Source organism: Sycon ciliatum, chromosome 9 (genome assembly GCF_964019385.1).
Source record: "Sycon ciliatum chromosome 9, ocSycCili1.1, whole genome shotgun sequence".
NCBI classification, from domain to species: Eukaryota; Metazoa; Porifera; class Calcarea; order Leucosolenida; family Sycettidae; genus Sycon; species Sycon ciliatum.
Window position 1 is genome coordinate 9,379,580 of NC_088651.1, and position 21,511 is coordinate 9,401,090.

The 21,511-nt window shown below is 45.6% G+C and overlaps 1 protein-coding gene across 1 annotated transcript in view; it reads right to left on the reverse strand.

Annotated features, from left to right (window-relative positions):
* Nucleotides 1–2,371: 2,371 nt before the first annotated feature.
* LOC135824550 (uncharacterized) overlaps nt 2,372–21,511 on the reverse strand; it is a 24,177-nt gene continuing 5,037 nt past the window's right edge. Inside the window, exons 6-12 of the mRNA XM_065337283.1 lie at nt 11,231–11,860; nt 10,681–10,920; nt 9,539–10,370; nt 6,160–6,516; nt 4,974–5,015; nt 4,465–4,791; nt 2,372–3,400 (exon numbers count right to left, since the gene is read on the reverse strand). Of these exons, the coding sequence (XP_065193355.1) occupies nt 4,490–4,791; nt 4,974–5,015; nt 6,160–6,516; nt 9,539–10,370; nt 10,681–10,920; nt 11,231–11,860 (2,403 nt within the window). The 3' untranslated portion in view covers nt 2,372–3,400; nt 4,465–4,489. The remainder of the gene's footprint in view (nt 3,401–4,464; nt 4,792–4,973; nt 5,016–6,159; nt 6,517–9,538; nt 10,371–10,680; nt 10,921–11,230; nt 11,861–21,511) is intronic.

Sequence of the window (21,511 nt, forward strand, 5' to 3'; positions counted from 1 at the left end):
TTCAATGTCCTCAACCCCTTACTCAGTCCTGCCTTGCTCTCCTTGTTCAATGTCCTCAACCCCTTACTCAGTCCTGCCTTGCTCTCCTTGTTCAATGTCCTCAACCCCTTACTCAGTCCTGCCTTGCTCTCCTTGTTCAATGTCCTCAACCCCTTACTCAGTCCTGCCTTGCTCTCCTTGTTCAATGTCCTCAACCCTTGCTCAGTCCTGCCTTGCTCTCCTTGTTCAATGTCCTCAACCCCTTGCTCAGTCCTGCCTTGCTCTTCTTGTTCAATGTCCTCAACCCCTTGCTCAGTCCTGCCTTGCTCTCCTTGTTCAATGTCCTCAACCCCTTGCTCAGTTCTGCCTTGCTCTCCTTGTTCAACGTCCTCAACCCCTTGCTCAGTTCTGCCTTGCTCTTCTTGTTCAATGTCCTCAACCCCTTGCTCAGTTCTGCCTTGCTCTCTTTGTTCAATGTCCTCAACCCCTTGCTCAGTTCTGCTTTGCTCTCCTTGTTCAATGTCCTCAACCCCTTGCTCAGTCCTGCCCATGGCGTCAATGTACAATGTACATGTACATCACGAATCTCTTTCCTTTCATCGTCCACTCGCCTCATTTCTACATGCGCACAACTTCTCCTCCCCCCCCCCACCACACTCTCCTCCTCCTTCTCTTCTCTGCCTCTTTTATTTGTTTTTACCGTACCCTTGGTATGACGCGATTAATTTTCGCAGAAATCGCCGTCATTGGTGCCTTTTGGTGGAAATCACGGAATTTGCAAATTCTTCCGAAGAATGAGTTGTCATCAGTAAACTAGTGATATTGCTACCCAGAAAGCTGCAGAAAAGCTATTTTGCCATCTACATGTATATTGGAGCACATCATTGCGTTTGTCAGTATGGTTGTGTGCAGGCCTCTATTGTACCCTTCAGTTGGTGATGGCCAAGTATAGTGTGAAAACAGTGAAAGGTATTTTCCTTTCTACTACTGTACTAGTATCTAGGGTAAGCTTTCGCCATCATTTTATTGGGTCTTCATCCCCTTTGAATGTGCGAAGTAAAATAAAAACAAACAACCTACAAGTACATGTAACAAGATATGAGGATGGTGAAAACCTCGCAGAGATGATGCAGTATTAAAATGGCACAAGATAGCGGGAGCGATTTCGGCGATGATTACAGGAAGAAAAGAAGAAAAAAATAGGAAAGGTGTTTGCTCCCCACACCGGAGCTCGTGCTTTTCAGCCGACTTGACTTGACACTTGACCAACTCACGATTAACATCCAGAGCATAGGAGATCCATACCATCGAACCTTCGACTCGGCAAACCTGCAAGGAAGCACCACTCCCTGCTCAATACACAGCGTTTCGGGGGAATTCACCCCGCTCATCAGTTGAGCTTGAGTAGGCTGGGGAAGATTGTGTCTGGACTCTGGAGAGCATTACATCTATTATACATTATGTTGTTTGTTGACAGCATGTTACAAGGCGACAACATGTTTTCAACAAAACAAGGTTATCTAACACTAGTACTTTCAACTACCATATACATATACATGTACAGTAATTGATGCTCTTCACACACAATCAGCATACTCCTGAAAATCCTGAAATTCCCGCTGCAGAATAACCCCCTTTTTCACGCAAAATTTGCAGCATAATTTGTAAAAGAATTTACATCCGCGTATCCCAAACAGGTAGCTGTCAGCCCCACGTACTGTCACTGTGTCTACCGACACACTTGCCATTTTTGGTCATGCCTTGTCCCGCTACTGTAGTGGTTCATGGATACTTTTTCTCTTTCGTTCATCCCTCATGTAGTCTTGATGTTTGGAATTTTTTACTGTTGAGCCAACAAGCTGAAAAAACAACCAGCCAAATCCATGTTCTCTACACGGTAGTGCTAAACTGCTGAGACCAGAGTTCGCATCGTTGTTCGTGTGCCTGACCAGCTAAGCGCAGGTTCCACCGTGGAGGCCCTACCACTCTCAGGCCCAGGGCCAGGGAGCCCCACACAGTGAAAAACGTATGTGTAGGGCTCCCTGCTCAGACCCGCTGTTGAGTTTTTTCGTGCTCTCTCCCATTCATTTCTGCCGAGTAGGTTGTATCGTTTAAGTTAAAAAAAGAATTCTTTTTTTAAGTGACCACGTTCATATCATTGTATGTTCATGCCGAGACCCCCTCCCCAGGCTACACGCATGATTGAGCTACATGTACAAGTGAAGTGTTGATCGATGAACTGGATCCCATCAAGCTAGCCAATGTCATGCCAGGTGCCTTGCAACCCTAGCCAGACCTGCCAACCGTTGGTATATTCACTGGAGCAGGGTGCAAACTTGACTCCCACGACATGATGATTTCATCGGGCAGGCACTACATTAGTCCAGGAGAATGTGGTAAAGGCAATGACTATTTGACAGAGCCAACAGAAGATGCAGACTGGCTCTCCAGCATTCACTCGGCCAATAATATAAAATCAACTGGCAGCGACATAGAATATCAATCCCAGGGCTCATCAGCGGCCAGAGGGGGATAGTAGGGAATCAACAGAAGGGCGGAGGGATGAAACACTAGGTATGTAAACTACATGTATGGAAGTACAGGTGTCTATGTGCTAAATACAATCATGTACATACTTCAGAAGTAGGTATAAGTACAAATTTCTATGTGCATGATGAGTGCATCATCAGGCTGTTCAGAGTGCTCACTGTCCAGTGGACTGAGCTGGTAATACAAGACAAGAGTGAGTGAATACAAAATGAAGAGTTCCAATTGGGATTTGACTAATACTAGCAAAATAGATAAGGAGTGTACATTGCTCAACGATGTGGGCATGACATCATCACTATGGGTATGAAAGCATGGATTAGTGCATGACATCATCATTATGGGCATGAAAGCATGGATTAGTGCATGACACCATCACTATGGGCATGAAAGCATGGATTAGTGCATGACATCATCACTATGGGTATGACATCATCACTATGGGGCATGACATCATCACTATGGGCATGAAAGCATGGATTAGTGCATGACATCATCACTATGGGCATAAATGCATGGTTTAGTGCATGACATCATCACTATGGGCATGACATCATCATCATCATCATGAACTTGTGGACAGTGAACAGCAATGCACAACTGTGGCACTTGCCAGAGAAAACAGAATACATGTTGCCGGAAATATGTTCTCATCAGGAAGACATCAAGGACAGTGAAACCAAAGAGAACGAGCTGGAGAAACGTCTGTTGAAACGCGGCTATAAACTACATGCAGGAAATCATAATACATCAGCTTATCATCAATCCATCCTGGACCTATACTTCACAGAGTAGGTCCAAGTGGAGACGATCGATACAAATCTAATGGACAATTGGAAGTCAGCAGTAGCGGAAGATCCCAGAGAAACATCGCCTGTATTGGACCAACACAAGAAAGAAGATGTACATGAATGCTGGCCAGCTCTCATTGACGGTCCGGTATGGGATATGTATGGGATATGTATGGTACATGTATGGGATATGTATGGGATATGTATGGGGTATGTATGGTACATGAATGGGATATGTATGGTAGATGTATGGTATATGTATGGGATATGTATGGGATATGTATGGGATATGTATGGGATAGCGTGCCAGGCACGGCATGTCATGTGAAATGTGAACATGCACAACACACACCCATTCATAGGGAATACAGCGGTGTGGATACCGGCTATGACAGACACTACAGTTAAACATGTCTAAGACCACCACTCAAGAGACCTTCAGAACGTGTTCTCTGTTATCAGTTGGTCTTCTTATCCAGGACCATTTGACTGGAAATAGCATCCCTTGGCCCGGGTTGCAGTGGTCTAATGGGACAGGTGGTGGCATTATCGGAGTTGTCGCCTTGACTGGTTTTACTGTACTGTGACTAAAGTGACATCTTGTGCATAGCTTTGGGAATGACATGAGTGATTTGTCCCTGCCCTCGCGATATCGAGCACTTTGTGCAAATACATGTACATAGTAACTTAGCTTGTAGTACAAGCCGTACATTCCCTATATACTGTCATTGACATGGAAATCCGGTGGAATGACCGGGGCCGCCACCCTCAGTGTGTACAGAACGTTGTGTGCATGCAGTGCACGTGTTGATAGCAGTACACATGTACTAATGGCTTTCATGGGGCTGCTTGACCTCCGACTGGATTTCCATGTCCACGACAGTAGATATACAGTCAGACCTCGCTTATCCGGTCCTCTTTTATCCGGATCCCTCGCCATCCGGAAGAAAATCGCTGGTTACCGATTTACAGCATATGCCATGCATACATACAGTATGTGTGTTCAATTATCCGGTCCCCTCGGCTATCCGGATATTTTGGTGGAAAACGGATGTGTGCGGTTATGCGTGGTCTGACTGTATAGCAATACGGGATGAATTGCACTCGGAACTCAAAGCAAAGTCCAGTTATATTGCACGTGGCTTACCTGGGTAGTCATGACAACAGAGGCATCATGGCCGATCAAGGAGAGCCTCGAACTCAGTACGCTTGAATGCAAAGATTGGGTTCATGTCTGTGATGATGTCCAAGAAGATGATGAACGATGCTCGCCCGCACCCCTGCATGTGCTGCAGCAGTTGCTCGTTGTGTACATCTGAGCCATCACGCCTCTCTAGTTCAATGAAGCGCCTGATAATCAGGTTGTCTGCAAGAAGTCTCCGTGCTATGACTTTGTCGCGAAACGCTCTGGAGTTCAGTGAGATTATCCATCTTCGGTACTTGTCCAGGCAGAAATCTGGATGGTCCCAGGGATCTAGGGGAATACAGCACAGAACACAATGCAGGCAAATATACCAATATACTGTTATCTGCATAGAGAACTGCAGAGCAACAGAGCATAATTGCATCTTGATATGGGTCTTATCCAGAGCACAGTCACACCAAGAATACTGAAATATGCTATAGAAAATATGACAGGAATAATCTTCAACGTACTGTACTCATCAGTTGCTGGTCTGGCGACGTCATCAGAAGCAGCTGCAGTCAGATTGGCACAGCAAGAAACCACACACATGTACAGCCAAGTGACAACCTCTCACTAGAGATTACATTTTGCTAGTTTCACTACCAGCACGCACCCGTGCAGGCAGGCAGGCACACACACGCACACACACACACACACACACACACACGCACGCGCACACACACACACACACACACATAAATTACTGTAAACCAGGCGGTGAGCGTATGTGCATGGGTTTTGGGCACTACACTATTCAATTGGGGAGATGGAATCCTAGATGTCTCCCTTTGTGAACCAGTTCAATTCTTTCAAAACAAGAAAGTTTCAAGGCCGCACAACTTTACCGCTTTACCGTGGTAAGAGGGATGATTTCATGGTAAGAAGAAATGACATCATCACTCATTGGCATTACATCATCATCCATCACCACAGTAACTACATATGATTGCCAGTAAACAAAGAACACATGCTTCAGACATGCACACCAGGTGGGATGTTTGACTAGTCAATCCGGATTAAGATCAGATCCACTGGACCAGGCAAAACGGCAGTTAAAAGGCAGACTTGCGACTATACAGCTATGCACCAACACACATCCATCTCCATATCCACTCACGCAACCCGCCCACATACCTACACCTACGTATCCCACCCACGCACATCCAGCCACGCCTGCCCCAGAAATACAGGCATACCGTATTTTCTGGAGTATAGGCCGCACTGGAGTATAAACCGAACGCCAACCTTTTGTCACAAAATACAGTCATCTATCCTATTTATCCCCATCAATTTGACCATTGTTGTATAAGACAAACAGATTTTTGTTTTGGGTGGATTGCTGGTGTTTAAAGTGCCACTTATACTCTGAAAAATACGCTACACATACACAGCATGCACAGCATGCACACACACACATACACAGCACGCAGCACGCACATACACAGCATGCACACACACATACACATACACAACACGCACATACACAGCATGCACATACACACACATACACAGCATGCACACACACACATATGCACAGCATGCACACACACACATACACATACACACACACAAATGTACATACACACACTCACACATGCTCACACACACATGCACACACAACACGAGTACATGTATTAATGCAAGACAACAACCTACCAGTCGTGCTGTGGCTATCACTAGGGCTGACAGTACAGAGGACCCGACCTGGACACTCCAGCATTGCCTGATACAGATCTTCGGCACTGGCTATCGTGGGAAGGACTTCATCCACTAGGGTTAGCACCACGCTGTCAGGCAAGTCGGAAATCGACCCACGGAACAGATCGGCGGCCATCTTGGTCTGGCGGTTCTGCACAAAATCGTCCACATCATCCAGGAAGTATGAATTCACCTGGCCACATTCTATCAGTTTGAGAAGACAGTCGCGCAGTGGAAAGTCGGGGCGTAGGAGAATGCGATGCTGATAGAAGGCTGAGCAGAGACGAGCGGCTCTGCGACGTTCCTCGACCGTATCTACACACGGGAATATGAGTGGAACAAAAATACAATCCGGGTTATAACCAAAATGATCTCATAAAAACTTTAAAATATGTTATGCAGGTCGTTCCATATGACTATACAGACAAACAGACAGACAAACAGACAGACAAACAGAGAAAGAGACAGACAAAGAGACAGACAAAGAGACAGACAAAGAGACAGACAAAGAGACATGCTCAGAAAAAGTCACACCCACCCGCAGACAAACATACACATCCCCACCCATACACACATGTGCACACACACGCACGCACACACACACACACACACACACACACACACACACACACACACACACACACACACACACACACACACACACACACACACACACACACACACACACACACACACACACACACACACACACACACACACACACATACACACACACACACACACACACGCACACCTTGGCATGCACATGCTAGGCTTTCCCCAAATCGGCCCGTTTTTCGCCTATTCGGCTTTTTGCTCGGCTCACAAATACATCAGATTCGGCTGCAAAATCAGCTGATTGTTCTAAAATCGGCTGCAGAATTGGAATGTATTGGAAAATCGGCTAAATGAATTGTTGATGGTTTGGAGGTGACAGCGTTGTGAATGACCGAGGGTCCTCTTCGCCTGTTCTCATCGTCCAGGAGCGACACTGACTCACACTGCTATCTGGTGTTCACTACAGTAAGATCGGGCGCCGAAGAACACCTCGCCGAAGAACACCCAGGCTGGAAAACCGGCAAAATTTAAGAACAGTACAGGCTAGAATTGTCAGATTTAAGAACACTAGATCTACATTGTACATGTATGGGAGGTGAGTACATGTCATGTACACGTGTAAACAGTAGTGTTTAAACCGAACACGGATTCTTCGAACGAATAATCTATCGAATAATTTCCCCCTCCATCGAACGAATAATCTATATTCTATCATACGCATGATGGCATTTTTCAACACTTTTTCAGCACTTTTTAAGTAGTTTTTTAAATAATTTTTTGCTGATTATCGGATTTTGTTATGTGGAGGTGCAAAACCGGTTAACCTGTACCGCCAAAAGTACATAACCCCCAGAGTGTGCAACGCCTGATCCAGCTCTGCATAGGGTCTTGGTCGAAAGTGGTCAAAGACCGAAAATCACATTCACTGCATCCATGTTTCCCTCGTATGGAAAGAACAGAATTACATGTATTACTAGATACCACTCTTGTAGATACCGATAGGAGATTAAACCTTGGAGGAGAAGTGATTGAGAAGAAATACTACGAGCAGATCTACGCAGTGCAAATATCAGTAGGGTCAGCACTGAGCATAGATGTTTTTTTTTTTTTTTTTTTTTTTTTTTTTCGATTTCTGATAATTCCTACGACTATTCGATTATTCGTTCACCCCACGAATATTCTAAATTATTCGATTATTCGATTATTCGTTTCAACACTAGTAAACAGTAACTGCTACATGTACAGTCATTCCCATTTACGACACCCACTAGTTTAGAAGTACTACATTGCACTACATGTACATGTACATGACAAACGTCATGACGTCACTCGACTCGCCGCGCGCGTGTGAATAAGAACGGTCTGGCTAGAATCAAAAAATTAAGAACTTTCCTAGGCTGCGCTCGAGCCCCTGCGTTCTTCGGCGCCCGATCTTACTGTAGGTGTTTGTCGCACTGGAAACGGAGCGTCTCTGTAAGTTTGTGTCCCTGGTGATGTTTGTGCCTGGAGAGCACTATATAAGTGGTGCTCTTCAGGCACAATCTTCCTCAGCCTACTCAAGTTCAACTGATGAGGGGTGAATTCCCCCGAAACACTGTGTATTGAGCAGGGAGTGGTGCTTTCTTGCAGGTTTGCCGAGTGGACGGCTCGATGGACCTCTCTTGTGCTCTGGATGGCAGTCGTGAGTCAGTCAAGTGTCAAGTCGTCGGCGGAATAGCGCGAGCTGTGGGAGCAAACCCATTCCTATTTGGTAGATTTTCGGCGATTCTCGAAGGAACCCTCCAAAATCGGCAACAAGCTTAGTGATTTTTTGATAAGTCTCGTTTTCGGCGAATGTTTTGGCCGGCCGATTTGGGGAAAGCCTACAGTCCATTCAGAAAAAGATGATATCCTAGCTGTTGGCCATAAATGGGTCAAATTTTGAGTTTTTGTCACAATTTTTTGGCAATATCGAATGGAATGCTCTTCTAATTGTGTTTTTGAAGTATATTTCTCCAAAGAGGAAGCCATAACAAGAATAGGATTTCGGCCAGGTTTTGCCCCCAAAGCACTGAATTGGGAAAAAGCCATGAAAATCAAAACCGTGCACTCCACTTGCAGAACAGTACATTTTCGGTTCAAACCCCAGTTGAGGTACACGTTTTGGACTTTTTTCAAGTTTCGAATCTCGCGGCACTGGCAAAATCACCAAACACGGGAGCTCTCCAGAGCCAGCGCTCATCTTTTCTGAATGGACTGTAGTACACACACAACTACTTCACTGTTGGCGGTGCACAGGAATGTGACTGAGTAGCCGGAAATTGGAGTGGCCAGCACCCAGCACCGCACCCTCTTTATATCTTATAAAGTAAATAAGTGATTATAAGTTGGGGGGGGGGGGGGGTGGATGGGTGAACAACGGAAATCTGACCAGCACAAAGTGACAAAGGGTGATCAAACACGGAACGGAGCAAAACAGAGAAGAAGAACTTTGTTGTGCAGGATCAGAGACAATTGCTCCCATTGAGGTACATGTAGCAACATTTGAGCAGTAGCAGGGATCCATGGGCTCCCATTAATCTGCATTATTTTCATAATACTACACACACTCAGACAGACAGAAACACAGACCCCCACATACAAACACACACACACACACATGCATACACACACACACACACACACACACACACACACACACACACACACACACACACACACACATACACACACATGCATACACACACACACACACACACACACACACACACACGGAGGCATGACACACAGTGCCACTGACCTGCATTACAGCAGCTTGCAGACACAGCATACGGATGATATTTTCTTGTGTCGGGCTCCCGCTCATCAGGCATGACAAACTGAGCACGCAGTCGCTCACTGGCAAGGAACTCCATGGTAGCATTCAGATCTCCTTGCTGATCCCGCTGTCGCAGAAGATCGCTACTCGGCAGGCACCCATCATCAATGAACACCGTTGACATGTCAGAACCAGGAGATTGTTGGCGAGGAAGAGCAGAGATGTGATCCCAGATAGTTTCCTGCTGAGAAGTCACGCTACGCTGGTCGGGCCCTCTGGTTATGATGTTGAGCGCGAGTTGACCGTGTGGGATCTCCACCAGTGTGTCCGTGTTCACGTACTGAGGTAGCGAAACACGAACACCTCCCTGCCAGACAGGAAACTTGCGTGTCCTCTTGGCCAAGGAGTTGACGAGTGACATTTGTATGGTGGGCATCAACGCTGCGCTGATAGCGACACCAGACTTACAGTAGAGACGGCGACCAGTGTAGTAGATGTGCTGGTCGGGGTTGGCTTTCTCCCAGTGCAGACTAGTGCGTGATTCAGCCTGTGCAGGAAGAATCATGACTTGCTCACCATCCTCGGTCACATGACACATACCCAGGCGTACGGCAATGTTGAGAGCGTCTTCACCACGCACCGGTGAATCTTTGGCCAGTACTTCAATGACATGGCTGTGCGAAGCGAATCCAAACTCATCACAGGTGATTATCGGTGGAGGAAATGACTTTGGCGAGTAGAATTTTCCAGTGATGTCACTCATCAACCATAGAGGTTGAACAACCACCAGCTTGGCATCGGGAAAATAGAATACCTGTAGTGAATACACATAGATACCCCATGTACATACATGCACACATACACACATACACATACAACTTCCCAGTACAAAACAGCCTACCGTTCCATGCATTTTCCTGTATTTCTGTAAATTGCTCTTCGCTCACTTGCATAGAACACTCTTTAAAGCTACCCTGACTGACACTGATTATCACCATAGCCTATTAGTACTTCCACACGATTTTGTTGCATCCTGGACATTACACGTCGGGCAGAATATTGCGGGTTCCAAAAGGATTTCCCAAACCTAAGAAGACAGTACTTGGAGCAGCGAAGTTACTGACCAGCGCTTTCTGATGGAGGTTGAACAGCTCCATGTTGACATCCAGGACTTCCTTCAGCGCTTTCAGTACAACTGGTATTGAAGAGTCACCGTAGTTGTAATCAAAGCGAGCAATTGCTCCAGCCAGGAATTCCACAAACTGGTCGGTGCTGATAGCAGGACTGTCTCTGCATTGATCACGAACATTCTCCAGGAGTGCCTCCGAAATGGACACAACCGCCTCCGAATCAGGTCCAGATGCCTATTGAGAACATGACATTGGAAACAAGATGAATACACTTTGAGAAAGGAGAGAGACAGAGACAGAGAGAGAGAGAGAGGAGAGAGAGAGAGAGAGTGAGAGAGAGGGAGAGGGAGAGAGAGAGAGAGAGAGAGAGAGAGAGTGGGAGAGGTGGGGTAGGGAGGGTTGGGGAGGGGTGTTTGTTGAGGGAAGGGGATCAGGGTTAGACTTGCGAAGCATCAAACTATTTAAAATGATAGACGAAAGCCAACACTACATAAAATAACAGCTACCGTTGATGATTATGATTTTTGAACGTTGTCATACTCACTTGTTGCACCTTTTCCTGGTGTCGTTGGATCAATTCTCTCAATGCAGCCACACCTTCACACGTCTCCTTGATGGCATTAACGAATGGGATCGGCTCATCCAGGAATTCCAGATGCACGCCTAAGATTTTCTGCAGCGTTGCACACTCCTTCTCAATGGCGGTCATTTGCTCCTTGGAGAGTTGGTCCCGGCGTGTCACAACAATAAGAGCTTTGTTGCGAGTGGGTGTGCTCTCTGCGCAGCTGCAGGCGATGAAATCTGCCCAGGTGCGGATCCAGCGTCTCATGTTCACGATGGACTCCATGCCCGACACTGTGAGTAGATTGAGAGCCCAGACGTCGGAGAATTTCGTCAGTCGCTGATGTTGTGACATGAATCGATACTGACCTCCAAGGTCGAGGTATATCGTACCGAAGGCATCCACGTAACGTCGCATACCTCGTGTCCTGGAGGCCAGTATCGTGTCGCCTTGGTCACCGCGGAAGAAATTCACGACTTTGCCAAAGAAACGGCGACGGTGTAGAATAGATTCCAGAAGGGATGACTTTCCTCCGCCTGGGTGACCCAGAAGTCGAACAACCAGTGGAGATTGCTGGTTAGTTTTCCGGCGGATTCTGTTCAGTGAAACTTGCTACAAACACAAGTCAAGTACGAAAGAGAAAAGAGCAAAGAAAGAAGCGGGGCACATTTAATACACAAATTTCAACCTCTATCCAGCATGCCTTGCCTTGGACAATAGTGCCTAATAGTGGCTAAACAAACAAGCAACACACACTCTCAATACCGTCATTATACAACATACACTCATCTACACGGAATTTCTCTCAACTTAAGACAATAAAGTACGCTCGTACACTCGTAGCAGGCTAAATCAGAGTCTCACTTACGAATACTTGAACATGAGTAATTCAGGTAAGGGCGCGCTCACACTGCGACCAAAACCAGCGTCCATGCGGCCTAGTTGCATGGCAACGGCATCAGCTTGACCAAAACGTCGCGGCCACGTTTCAAATCGTGACCGCAACCTCCGGAGGGGGGTGCCACGACTTGGCGGCAACATGATCGTAGACGTGAAGCGTATTTGTGTACAACCTGGCCTGAAGTACGTTCAATTCCTCAAATTCCAGTGTGTTGATTCTTGAACCTCGGCGGTTGTCGATGTCATCCTTAGGCCTTGACAGATTATGCTAATATTTTCGTGAAATTATGCTTTTTGCATTGTTGAAAAACTTGCAGAATTATGCTATTTTTATGCTAAAAGTTATCATATTTTATAATAGTAATAAAGAGAACAAATTCTGCAGTCATCGCCACACTACAACGAAGTCATGAAAGTTTACCAGAATTAATTTTCTTGTCACATTCATCAGTGGAAAGTCGTGACTGAAGAGTAACCATGCTGAACAATGATTAAATATATGTAGGACTCAGTATAGAGTCCATGCACTATATGATGTCCAGCACCCTATATAGAGTCCATTGGTCCAAAATCCACTATACAGAGTCCAGGAGTCCACTCAGTTTTGATCAGCTTCATCCTGCCGCGCAATCCCCTATAAGGAGTACACTTTTTCTACAAGTCCCCTATTCACGGTCCAGGAGTCCAGTTTATCCAGTCACGCCGTCCTGTGTGCATGTGTTGTGCCCGAAAGAGAACAAACACCTTTTCAGTTTTGCTTGCCTCGTGGCAGCGCATTCCTTTCTTCACTTCAGCCATGGCTGCCAGTTCTGCCGTGCAGTTGCTGACAGTAATCTTTCTCGAGGTAACCAAGGAGGATAAGGAGACGTTCAAAATCAAATCTGGAAAACGTCTTGTGGTTCTCTGAAGACGTTTCATCAGTGCGCGGGATGAAAGCAGAAATTGCAGAACGAGAAAAGTTCAGCACAGTTCAAATCTGACGAGTCAGGTACACTGACACTCTCTTTCGTTCGACGCCACAAGGATCCCCTGTTTGGCTGGCCATTGCTGCCAGTAAGGCGTTTGAACGGTTTCATCAGAGCGAGGGATGAAAGCAGAAAGCGGAGAACGAGAAAAGTTCAGCACACACACACACACGCACAGTTCCAATCTGACGAGTCAGACACACTGACACTCTCTTTCGTTCGACGCCACAAGGATACCCTGTTTGACTGGACAAGAGCTGCCTGTACCACCGTGTCAAAAGGCTGTCCAACTACATGGCAGGACGATGACTGAGGTAAGGAAGCTTTTACTCGTTTCGATTGGTCTGCTGTTCTGTCGTTATGCTTGAATTTTTTTCCATTTTCAAGGATCGTATCGCATTTGTTTGATGTTGCTTGAATGAATGCCCTAAAAGTAATCAACCACTTCGTAATAGTCCTCAAGGACTGCAAGGACTTTGCATCAATCGTATACGATCGTCTAGCTATCATCAATTATTATTTTATTTCATGAGAAATGTATTTTTATCCCTGTGATAATTATGTGAACTCCACGACACTCTTCCTCTACTAGGCTCTAGTATGATGTCAAATACAATTGGATCCACAAACGCAGTGCCAGTGTACTAGTACACTCGGACGTCTCTTATCCGGGCACCTTGGGACCGGGCACTGCCCGTATCTCAGATTTGCCCGTATCTCAGAATAACTCATCTACCATGTATCATATCATTTTTTGAAGAAGTTTATTTGGCACGTATTGCACATGTTGAGGATACAAAAGGAACCCATTGATAAAAATGTGGGGATTACATAGGTTGGCAGTGAAACATAAGCACTTCCACATACGGAAAAAAGTTCAAAAAACCCAAATTCGACGCATTTGTGCTATAGGAACTCAAGCTGAAGGTGCCCGGTAGAGAGACGTGCCCGTATCTGAGGCGTCCGGATAAGAGGCGTTTGAGTGTAGTAGTAGTAGGAGGATTTCTTGTATGCCGATGACAAGAAAAAGCTTCTCAACCTAATACATGTACTCGTATTCCATGAAGTAACCGTTTTGATGTCACAAAAATGACATTGTGTCAGTGAAACTGCCTCGTGACAACAAATCATTGCATTTCCATCTTGGGGAAGACTGACCGTCACCTGTTCACAGGTCTTTGAGTGGATGGATTTGCATTGAGCACCACATTCGTTGAGAACTTGGTAGTTGTGTGCCCCCATGCATCCGGCATTACGGTAATAAGCGTATCCTTGTGCTATTTATTTGTTGCAGGTGTACTGATCTTCAGAAGCTTGCGGAACTGAGTGCTGCTGAACATTTGCATGGCCATGAGCAATGGTGAAGCTTGCTATTGCACTCTCAGCATGTGCTAGTATTATGCTGACTACTGCACTATGTTACTTTCTTACACTACTCCATGTATGTAAACGTGCGTGCATCCGCCCACGTATGCATTCGTTTCGTATAATTATTTGTTATCCTTCTTGACTTTACGTGTAAATGGGTGGACGTTTGCATGGCTATTGGAGGTGCGTGTGTATTGTGTCTCTACTCTTTTCTTGGTGTTTTCTTGGCGTTGTATAAGTTTGTGTGTGTGTGTGCACGCGCACAATAATTTGAAAACAAATAATTTATCCTTGGCTCTCCATTTATAATATTCTCTTTCGATTCTTGGTTTTTTTCTAGGTATTTTCTTGGTTTTGTGTGGGTGTGTGCATGTGTGTGTGTGCGTGCACAATAATTTGGCAACACTACATGATTGAGGTATTGTAATTTGCAGCGTCTGCGAAGAGACCACTTGATTTGAGGATGGTGTTTGTAGGGTTTTTCATGATTGTAATGAAGTGGCTGCATTGGCGCCTCAATACTTATTTTTTATCTTGAGAAGTGAATGATGTAAAGGATTAAAGGGAGAGGCCGTTTTCTGGTTAATATTCACTGCTTACAGCAGATCCTATGTCTAATTTCGAACTCTGGATAGGGGATACCTAATTGGCTGGACTTTATACAGGGAGTGTTGTCCACATAAAGACTCTTTATAGTTGATTTCAAAGTTTGGACTCCATACAGTTGATTTTGGACCAATGGACTCTATATAGGGGTGAAGCCAATTGGCTGGACTCTATACAGGGAGTGATGTCCATCTAAACTTTCAGCTCACAGTTGATTCCAAGTTTGGACTCTGTACAGTGGATTTTGGACCAATGGACTCTATATAGGGGTTGGACATCATATAGGGGCTGGACGCTCTACTGAGTCCAACATAATGTGTTACGAGAACAAAAAGAAAAAAGTTATCATAATATAATTATGCCGCATTATGCTCACATATGCTGCTAATTTATAATGGTTCTGTGCTAAATAACAGGGGGATTTTTTTGTAGAGGGAGTTGTACTGTAGTAGCAAAAGTTCAACGGAGTCTTCGCACCGTCCGACCTAGCCACGATCGTCACTGATTGTAGTGGTCTGGACATGTTCTCAAGGGAGTCGTAAACCTACGACTTCCTGGTGCATCTACTTATACTTGTAGAACATGTACAACTGTATGGAATTTGATGCGAGCAGGCGGATTATTCCAATTTTATGCGATTCGTATGCAATTTGCCTCGAATTATGCGATTATTCGATTTTGGTAGGAATTATGCGAAATATTATGCTAGCATAATCTGTTAAAGGGGAAGTATACCCTAAAATCAAATTTTCACCAGTTGTAGTCTTCGGGGTGCTGAGTCGAATGGTCTTGGTCCGAGGAAGCTGCGACGCTCCCTTCCTACTTGAATCCCAATCGAACTCGCGCACTTCCACCGAAACTGGGTGACTGCGCCCTACTAGATGGGGATTTGTATGCAAAATGTCACTAAAAGCGCCATTTCGTTCTTATAAAAGCACGGATGACCGCGATTGGCCCATATGTTGTAGTCTTTTGGATGCTGAGTCGACTGGTTTTGGTCCGAAAAGCCTGCGATGCATCGTTCCTCCTTTATTCCCAATCGAACATGGTTGAACAAGCGGTCACGTGCTCGTGCGTACACCAGTGACCTGGTCACCGTGGCCAACCGTGTCAGAAAAGAGGAGGAGTTGCCTTTTACAGCCGCTCTGACTTAAACTTCTGCAAAGCAAGTATCCTGGTCCATGGAATGGAGATGATTTGGCTGCGCTCTACAGCAAAGATAACTGGGAGAGCATTTCTTCTTGGCTGTTTGTATCGTCCTCCTTCAGCTGATGCTAAATTTTGGAGCTGCGTTCAGGAGCTTGTCCACCACATCCACGGCGAGGATATTATCTTGCTAGGCGACCTGAACATTGATTCCTTCCAGACCAATAGGCCAATGTATCAAAGCTTACACTCGTCGCTACTTCTTCCCCTTAACCTCCTGAACAAAGTTTGTTCTGCGACACGGACCACCCCCTCATCTGCTTCGTCAATTGACTATATCCTCACAAATCTGGCTGCAGTCAGAGACGGAGTAGTGTCTCCCTGCGAGTTCTCCGATCATGATCTGGTTTATGCAGCTTTGGATGTAAAGTCCAATACACAACTGCCTGCTTACGATGTTACCTTGAAGACCCGCGACTATAGGAACATCAACTTCCCAGAGTTAATAGGTCTGCTTGAGCATGCAAACTTGTCTTCGTTCTCGTCTACAAACGTCGATGAAATGCTCGACGAATGGTTGGGTAAATTCAACACTGTTCTAGATGTGGTAGCGCCGTACAAACAGCCTGGTAGACGCACAAGACCGCGCAAGAAGAACTGCCCGTTCATGACCCCAGAGCTCTTGGCACTCATCCGCCAGAGGAAATCAGCTTTTCGTCGATATCGCGCCAGTGGCTGCATTGACACTACATTACAGCGATGTTTTACCTCTCTGAGAACTTGGTGCAACAATCTCTACCGTCGACTTAGAAATTCCCATTTCCAGAACGTGTGCCTAAAATATAAACAGAGCCCAAAGCTGTTGTGGTCCACTATCAACCACATAACTAATCGATGTCGTTCCCACATCCCTCCTGCGGTTGCAGCAGACGAGTTGAACACCTTCTTCCATAAGATAGTGACTGATCCAAACCCCAGGTACGACATCCCAGATGGACCCCGCCTCAATCTGCATTTGGTATGTTTAAGCAAGTCACTGTAACAGACGTCAGGGCAAGACTTGCCTCCCTCGACAGCAGCAAAGCACCAGGACCCGATTGTCTTCTTCCCAGTATCCTGAAGGCCACATCCAATGTTATTGCACCTTCTATATCAGCCATCTTCAATACTTCTCTTCAATCTTCGACTTTCCCTCATCTTTTCAAAATCGCTAATATCACCCCCATTCTTAAATCCCGGCAGGGTGATCACACTTCTCCGTCCAACTATCGCCCAGTGTCGCTTACGAGCATTCTCAGCAAAATGCTCGAACGTCTTGCCCTTGACCAACTGCTGCGGGACTTCGACCTGTATACTTGTCTACACGATCATCAATTTGGCTTCCGGCCCCAGCGATCAACAGTGCAGGTGATGACCTTGGCTGTAAATGACTGGACGTTGGCTAGAGATGTGGGTCATACAACCGTTGTAGCATTTATTGACTTAAGCAAGGCCTTTGATCGAGTTGTGCACCAGGAACTTATCTTTACTTTGCACAGCTTAGGCATTCATAGTTCTGCCCTGAAATGGTTCGCTTCCTACCTGAACGGCCGGCACCAGCGTGTATGTATAGCCTCTGGAACATCATCTCTTCTCCCTGTAACCCGAGGGGTTCCGCAGGGAACAATCTTGGGTCCCACCCTTTTTAACCTATATGTGCGACTCTTACCTGACCTGGCTGCAGGGAGCGGTGCAAAGCTCCTCATGTTTGCCGATGACAAGACTTTGTACGCTTCCTCACGAGATCCAATAGTATGCGCCGATGTCGTGTCCTCGGCTCTCGCTAAGATACACAATGAACTAAGATCACTGGGCATGAGCGTTAATGTTGACAAAACCGTGGTCATGAGGATCTTGCCGAACAATGCTCCTGACGTACAAAGACCCGTTCTTGTTGAGCTGGGCGGCACTACCTTAAGGGAAGTGAGTGTAATTCGCTGCCTTGGTATCCTTATCGATAACAAGCTCTCATTTGCTCCACACGTAGATCACCTCACCAGCAAGGTGTCACGCAAGATAGGCGCGTTGCGACGCACCTTCCGCCAAATGGCAGCATTTGCCCGTCGCCAGTACCTGCTTAGTGTGATTCATCCCGACTTTGAGTATTGTTTCCCTGTTTACGCATCTCACCTATCAGCACAGTCCAGGGAGAGATTGTTTACCTTGTTCCGTAGAGCTGTCCGAGTTACCTGCGGTGCTTCATATCATGCTGCTGTACCACCCCTTCTTGCTTCTCTTCAAATAAAACACCTTGAATACCGATACATTTATCAATTTCTTACGTTTACGTTTATTTGTCATATTGTTCAGCCTGCATCATGCTTACGCAGTCTTTTCCCTTTGCCCACCTCTAAGCGGTCAACTCGTGGAACTACAACAAACAATATGTCAATTTGCTTGTATAAATCCATGGTAGGGTACAATTCCTTTTCCTCCAGAGCATCCCTTATGTGGAATGCCCTCCCTGCTCACTTGAAAGGAAGTGAGGACATTAGATCATTTTCTACAGAACTTTTGCACGCTCTAAATGACGACAAATTGACTATATCCCTATATCCCCTCCTTTTTGAAAATGTATTTCACCAATAATATAAGGCTTGGAATTTTTTAAACATGAATATCCACGGACTTGCCCCTTCTGTTCATGCATTGCCCTGCTCTAGTAATGGTTCATGAATCCGCCCAGTCCACATTCCTTCTCCGTTTCTCTCTAGTAATGGTTCATGAATCCGCCCAGTCCACATTCCTTCTCCGTTTCTCTCTAGTAATGGTTCATGAATCCGCCCAGTCCACATTCCTTCTCCGTTTCTCTCAGTTTTCCTTTCCGGCCTTTCAGTTGCATCTTCCTCTCTGCTCTGTTTTATTTTCTCTTTTCGTTCGTCCCTCTTGATATTTGTACTTTGTACTGTTGAGGCAACGAACTGAAATAATAAAAAACAAACAAAAACAAACAAACAAACCGTGCCTGCAGGGTACAACTTACTAGCCTGTTTGACCTTTTTTGGGTGCAGTCCTGTCACTCGAGTTGAACTCGAGTTGAACCTTGGTGTGAAAGTTGTCGCCTGCTGGCGCGGTGACCAGGTGATTTGGGCACCCAGGAGCACGTGACCGCTTCTTCAACCATGTTCGATTGGGAATAAAGGAGGAACGCTGCATCGCAGCCTTTTCGGACCAAAACCAGTCGACTCAGCGTCCAAAAGACTACAACATATGGGCCAATCGCGGTCATCCGTGCTTTTATAAGAACGAAATGGCGCTTTTAGTGACATTTTGCATACAAATCCCCATCTAGTAGGGCGCAGTCACCCAGTTTCGGTGGAAGTGCGCGAGTTCGATTGGGATTCAAGTAGGAAGGGAGCGTCGCAGCTTCCTCGGACCAAGACCATTCGACTCAGCACCCCGAAGACTACAACTGGTGAAAATTTGATTTTAGGGTATACTTCCCCTTTAACATCTACACATTTTTTTAAATTTTGTAGTTGTGGTCCTTCACGCACGCACCACCATAATAATATGCATTCTTTGCTCTTTTTGGACGATGTGATTTTTGTTTTTGTTTTTGTAGTTGCTTCGTTGTCAGTAACTGAGTTGATTGGGTCAGTGACCAATTTCTACAGTGTTCTCGTTCAATACGATGGTAACTTGGTCTGGCTTTTCAGTTTGGGAAATCATCTTTCTCTACTTTTCTGCGATGATGGAATGCCATACCTCAAGACATTTCAGTTACATATCATCGGAAAATACAGTTCTCATCTCGGCGACAGACGAAAGAAACCACTACCGGAAATTCCACTGCACTGGCACTTGCTCTGGACACGAGGTCAGGAAAGGGAAAGCGCTTGGATGTCAGCGGCAGTTCTTCAAGAGTCCAAACCTACCTGATTTTATGAATTATTTTCGTCGACTTCAAGAATACGAGCCACGAGGCACTTCCTCCAACATGCAACATGCGAAAAATTACATCCAAAACGCGCCACAACTTTATTAGGAAACGCACTAACTCTTTTGGATACGAACTGCAATTCGCAAAGTTTGTGTGACAACTTCACGTCTACGCGTGTACGAGACCAACAGTCTGTTTCAAAAAGATTTGCAATCCTGGCGATCGCCCGCGGAGTTCGGCGTCTTACCGTATGAGCACTCGAGCGCTGCCTGGAAAAACTCACTGTGAACTCGAAGAAATATACCGCGCGAAAGCAGGAAAAATGATAACTCACTCACGTTGATACAGTCATGTACGTCTGGTTTACAACAAACGAGTTCTTCCTCGTATCGATAATGGAGTCAGAGAGGACATGTCGAAACGAAAGGGTTGTAAATGTTGACGAGCGGCATGGGTCCCAATTCGTTTTGTGACCAAAAATGGTTTCTTTGAGCTGCGATGCAATTTACTCACCGTGTGACGAAAACGACATCGACACGGACTCATTCCCAAGGCCATGACTTGGCAGAGCTATCCGTGTGACTTCGACGACATTTTGAGAAAAGCAGACGCTTGTGAACGCTGATAGAAGACGGCGTTGACTTCCAAATTCAAATAAATTGGCGATCTTGAAATACTAAAATATATCTCAAAAAGCTACAGCGCGATGACTTCCATTATAATTCACTCACACCATTGCAGTGTTGTGGGTGTGTTCACATGGCGTGAGCCAGTCAAGTGTCAGTCAGTTCGGCAGGAAGCGCGAGCTCCAACAACAAGTCGTTTGGTGCAGCCATCTTCTTTGTCTTGTACCAGCTTGATCACCAAAACAATGAAAAAAAAGTTTGACTTGAGGATAGGTTGGGATTTGAACTCACAACTTCATGGTCAGCAGACACCATTCATAACCACAAGGCCAAAAAGGAAAGGATAAATCGTGGGTTTTGATAAAAAATCGATACTGGCTTCCTGGGCAAATTGTAAACCATGGGAAAAGGCCGGAAACCTGGCCGAAATGCTAACTCCTTAACGGTTGGTTCTGAAACCTTCACAGAACAATTTGCCGTGTCCTAACAAGCCATTCTATGTACTTTGTTGTCCAAATTTCCCTTATCTTCATACTTTTTAAGACCCAAACCTGATTGTAAATCTTTTTGAAACAGACTGTAGTGTGAGCACGACTGCCACGTTTCTGCGTTTTGCTGACGCATGGACGCATGCTCATGGTCGCAGTGTGAGCTAAAGCCTTAGCTTTGAACTAACGTTCAGAATGTTTTGCTTAGTCACACGGATTCAAAAGCAAACTTTATAAAACAA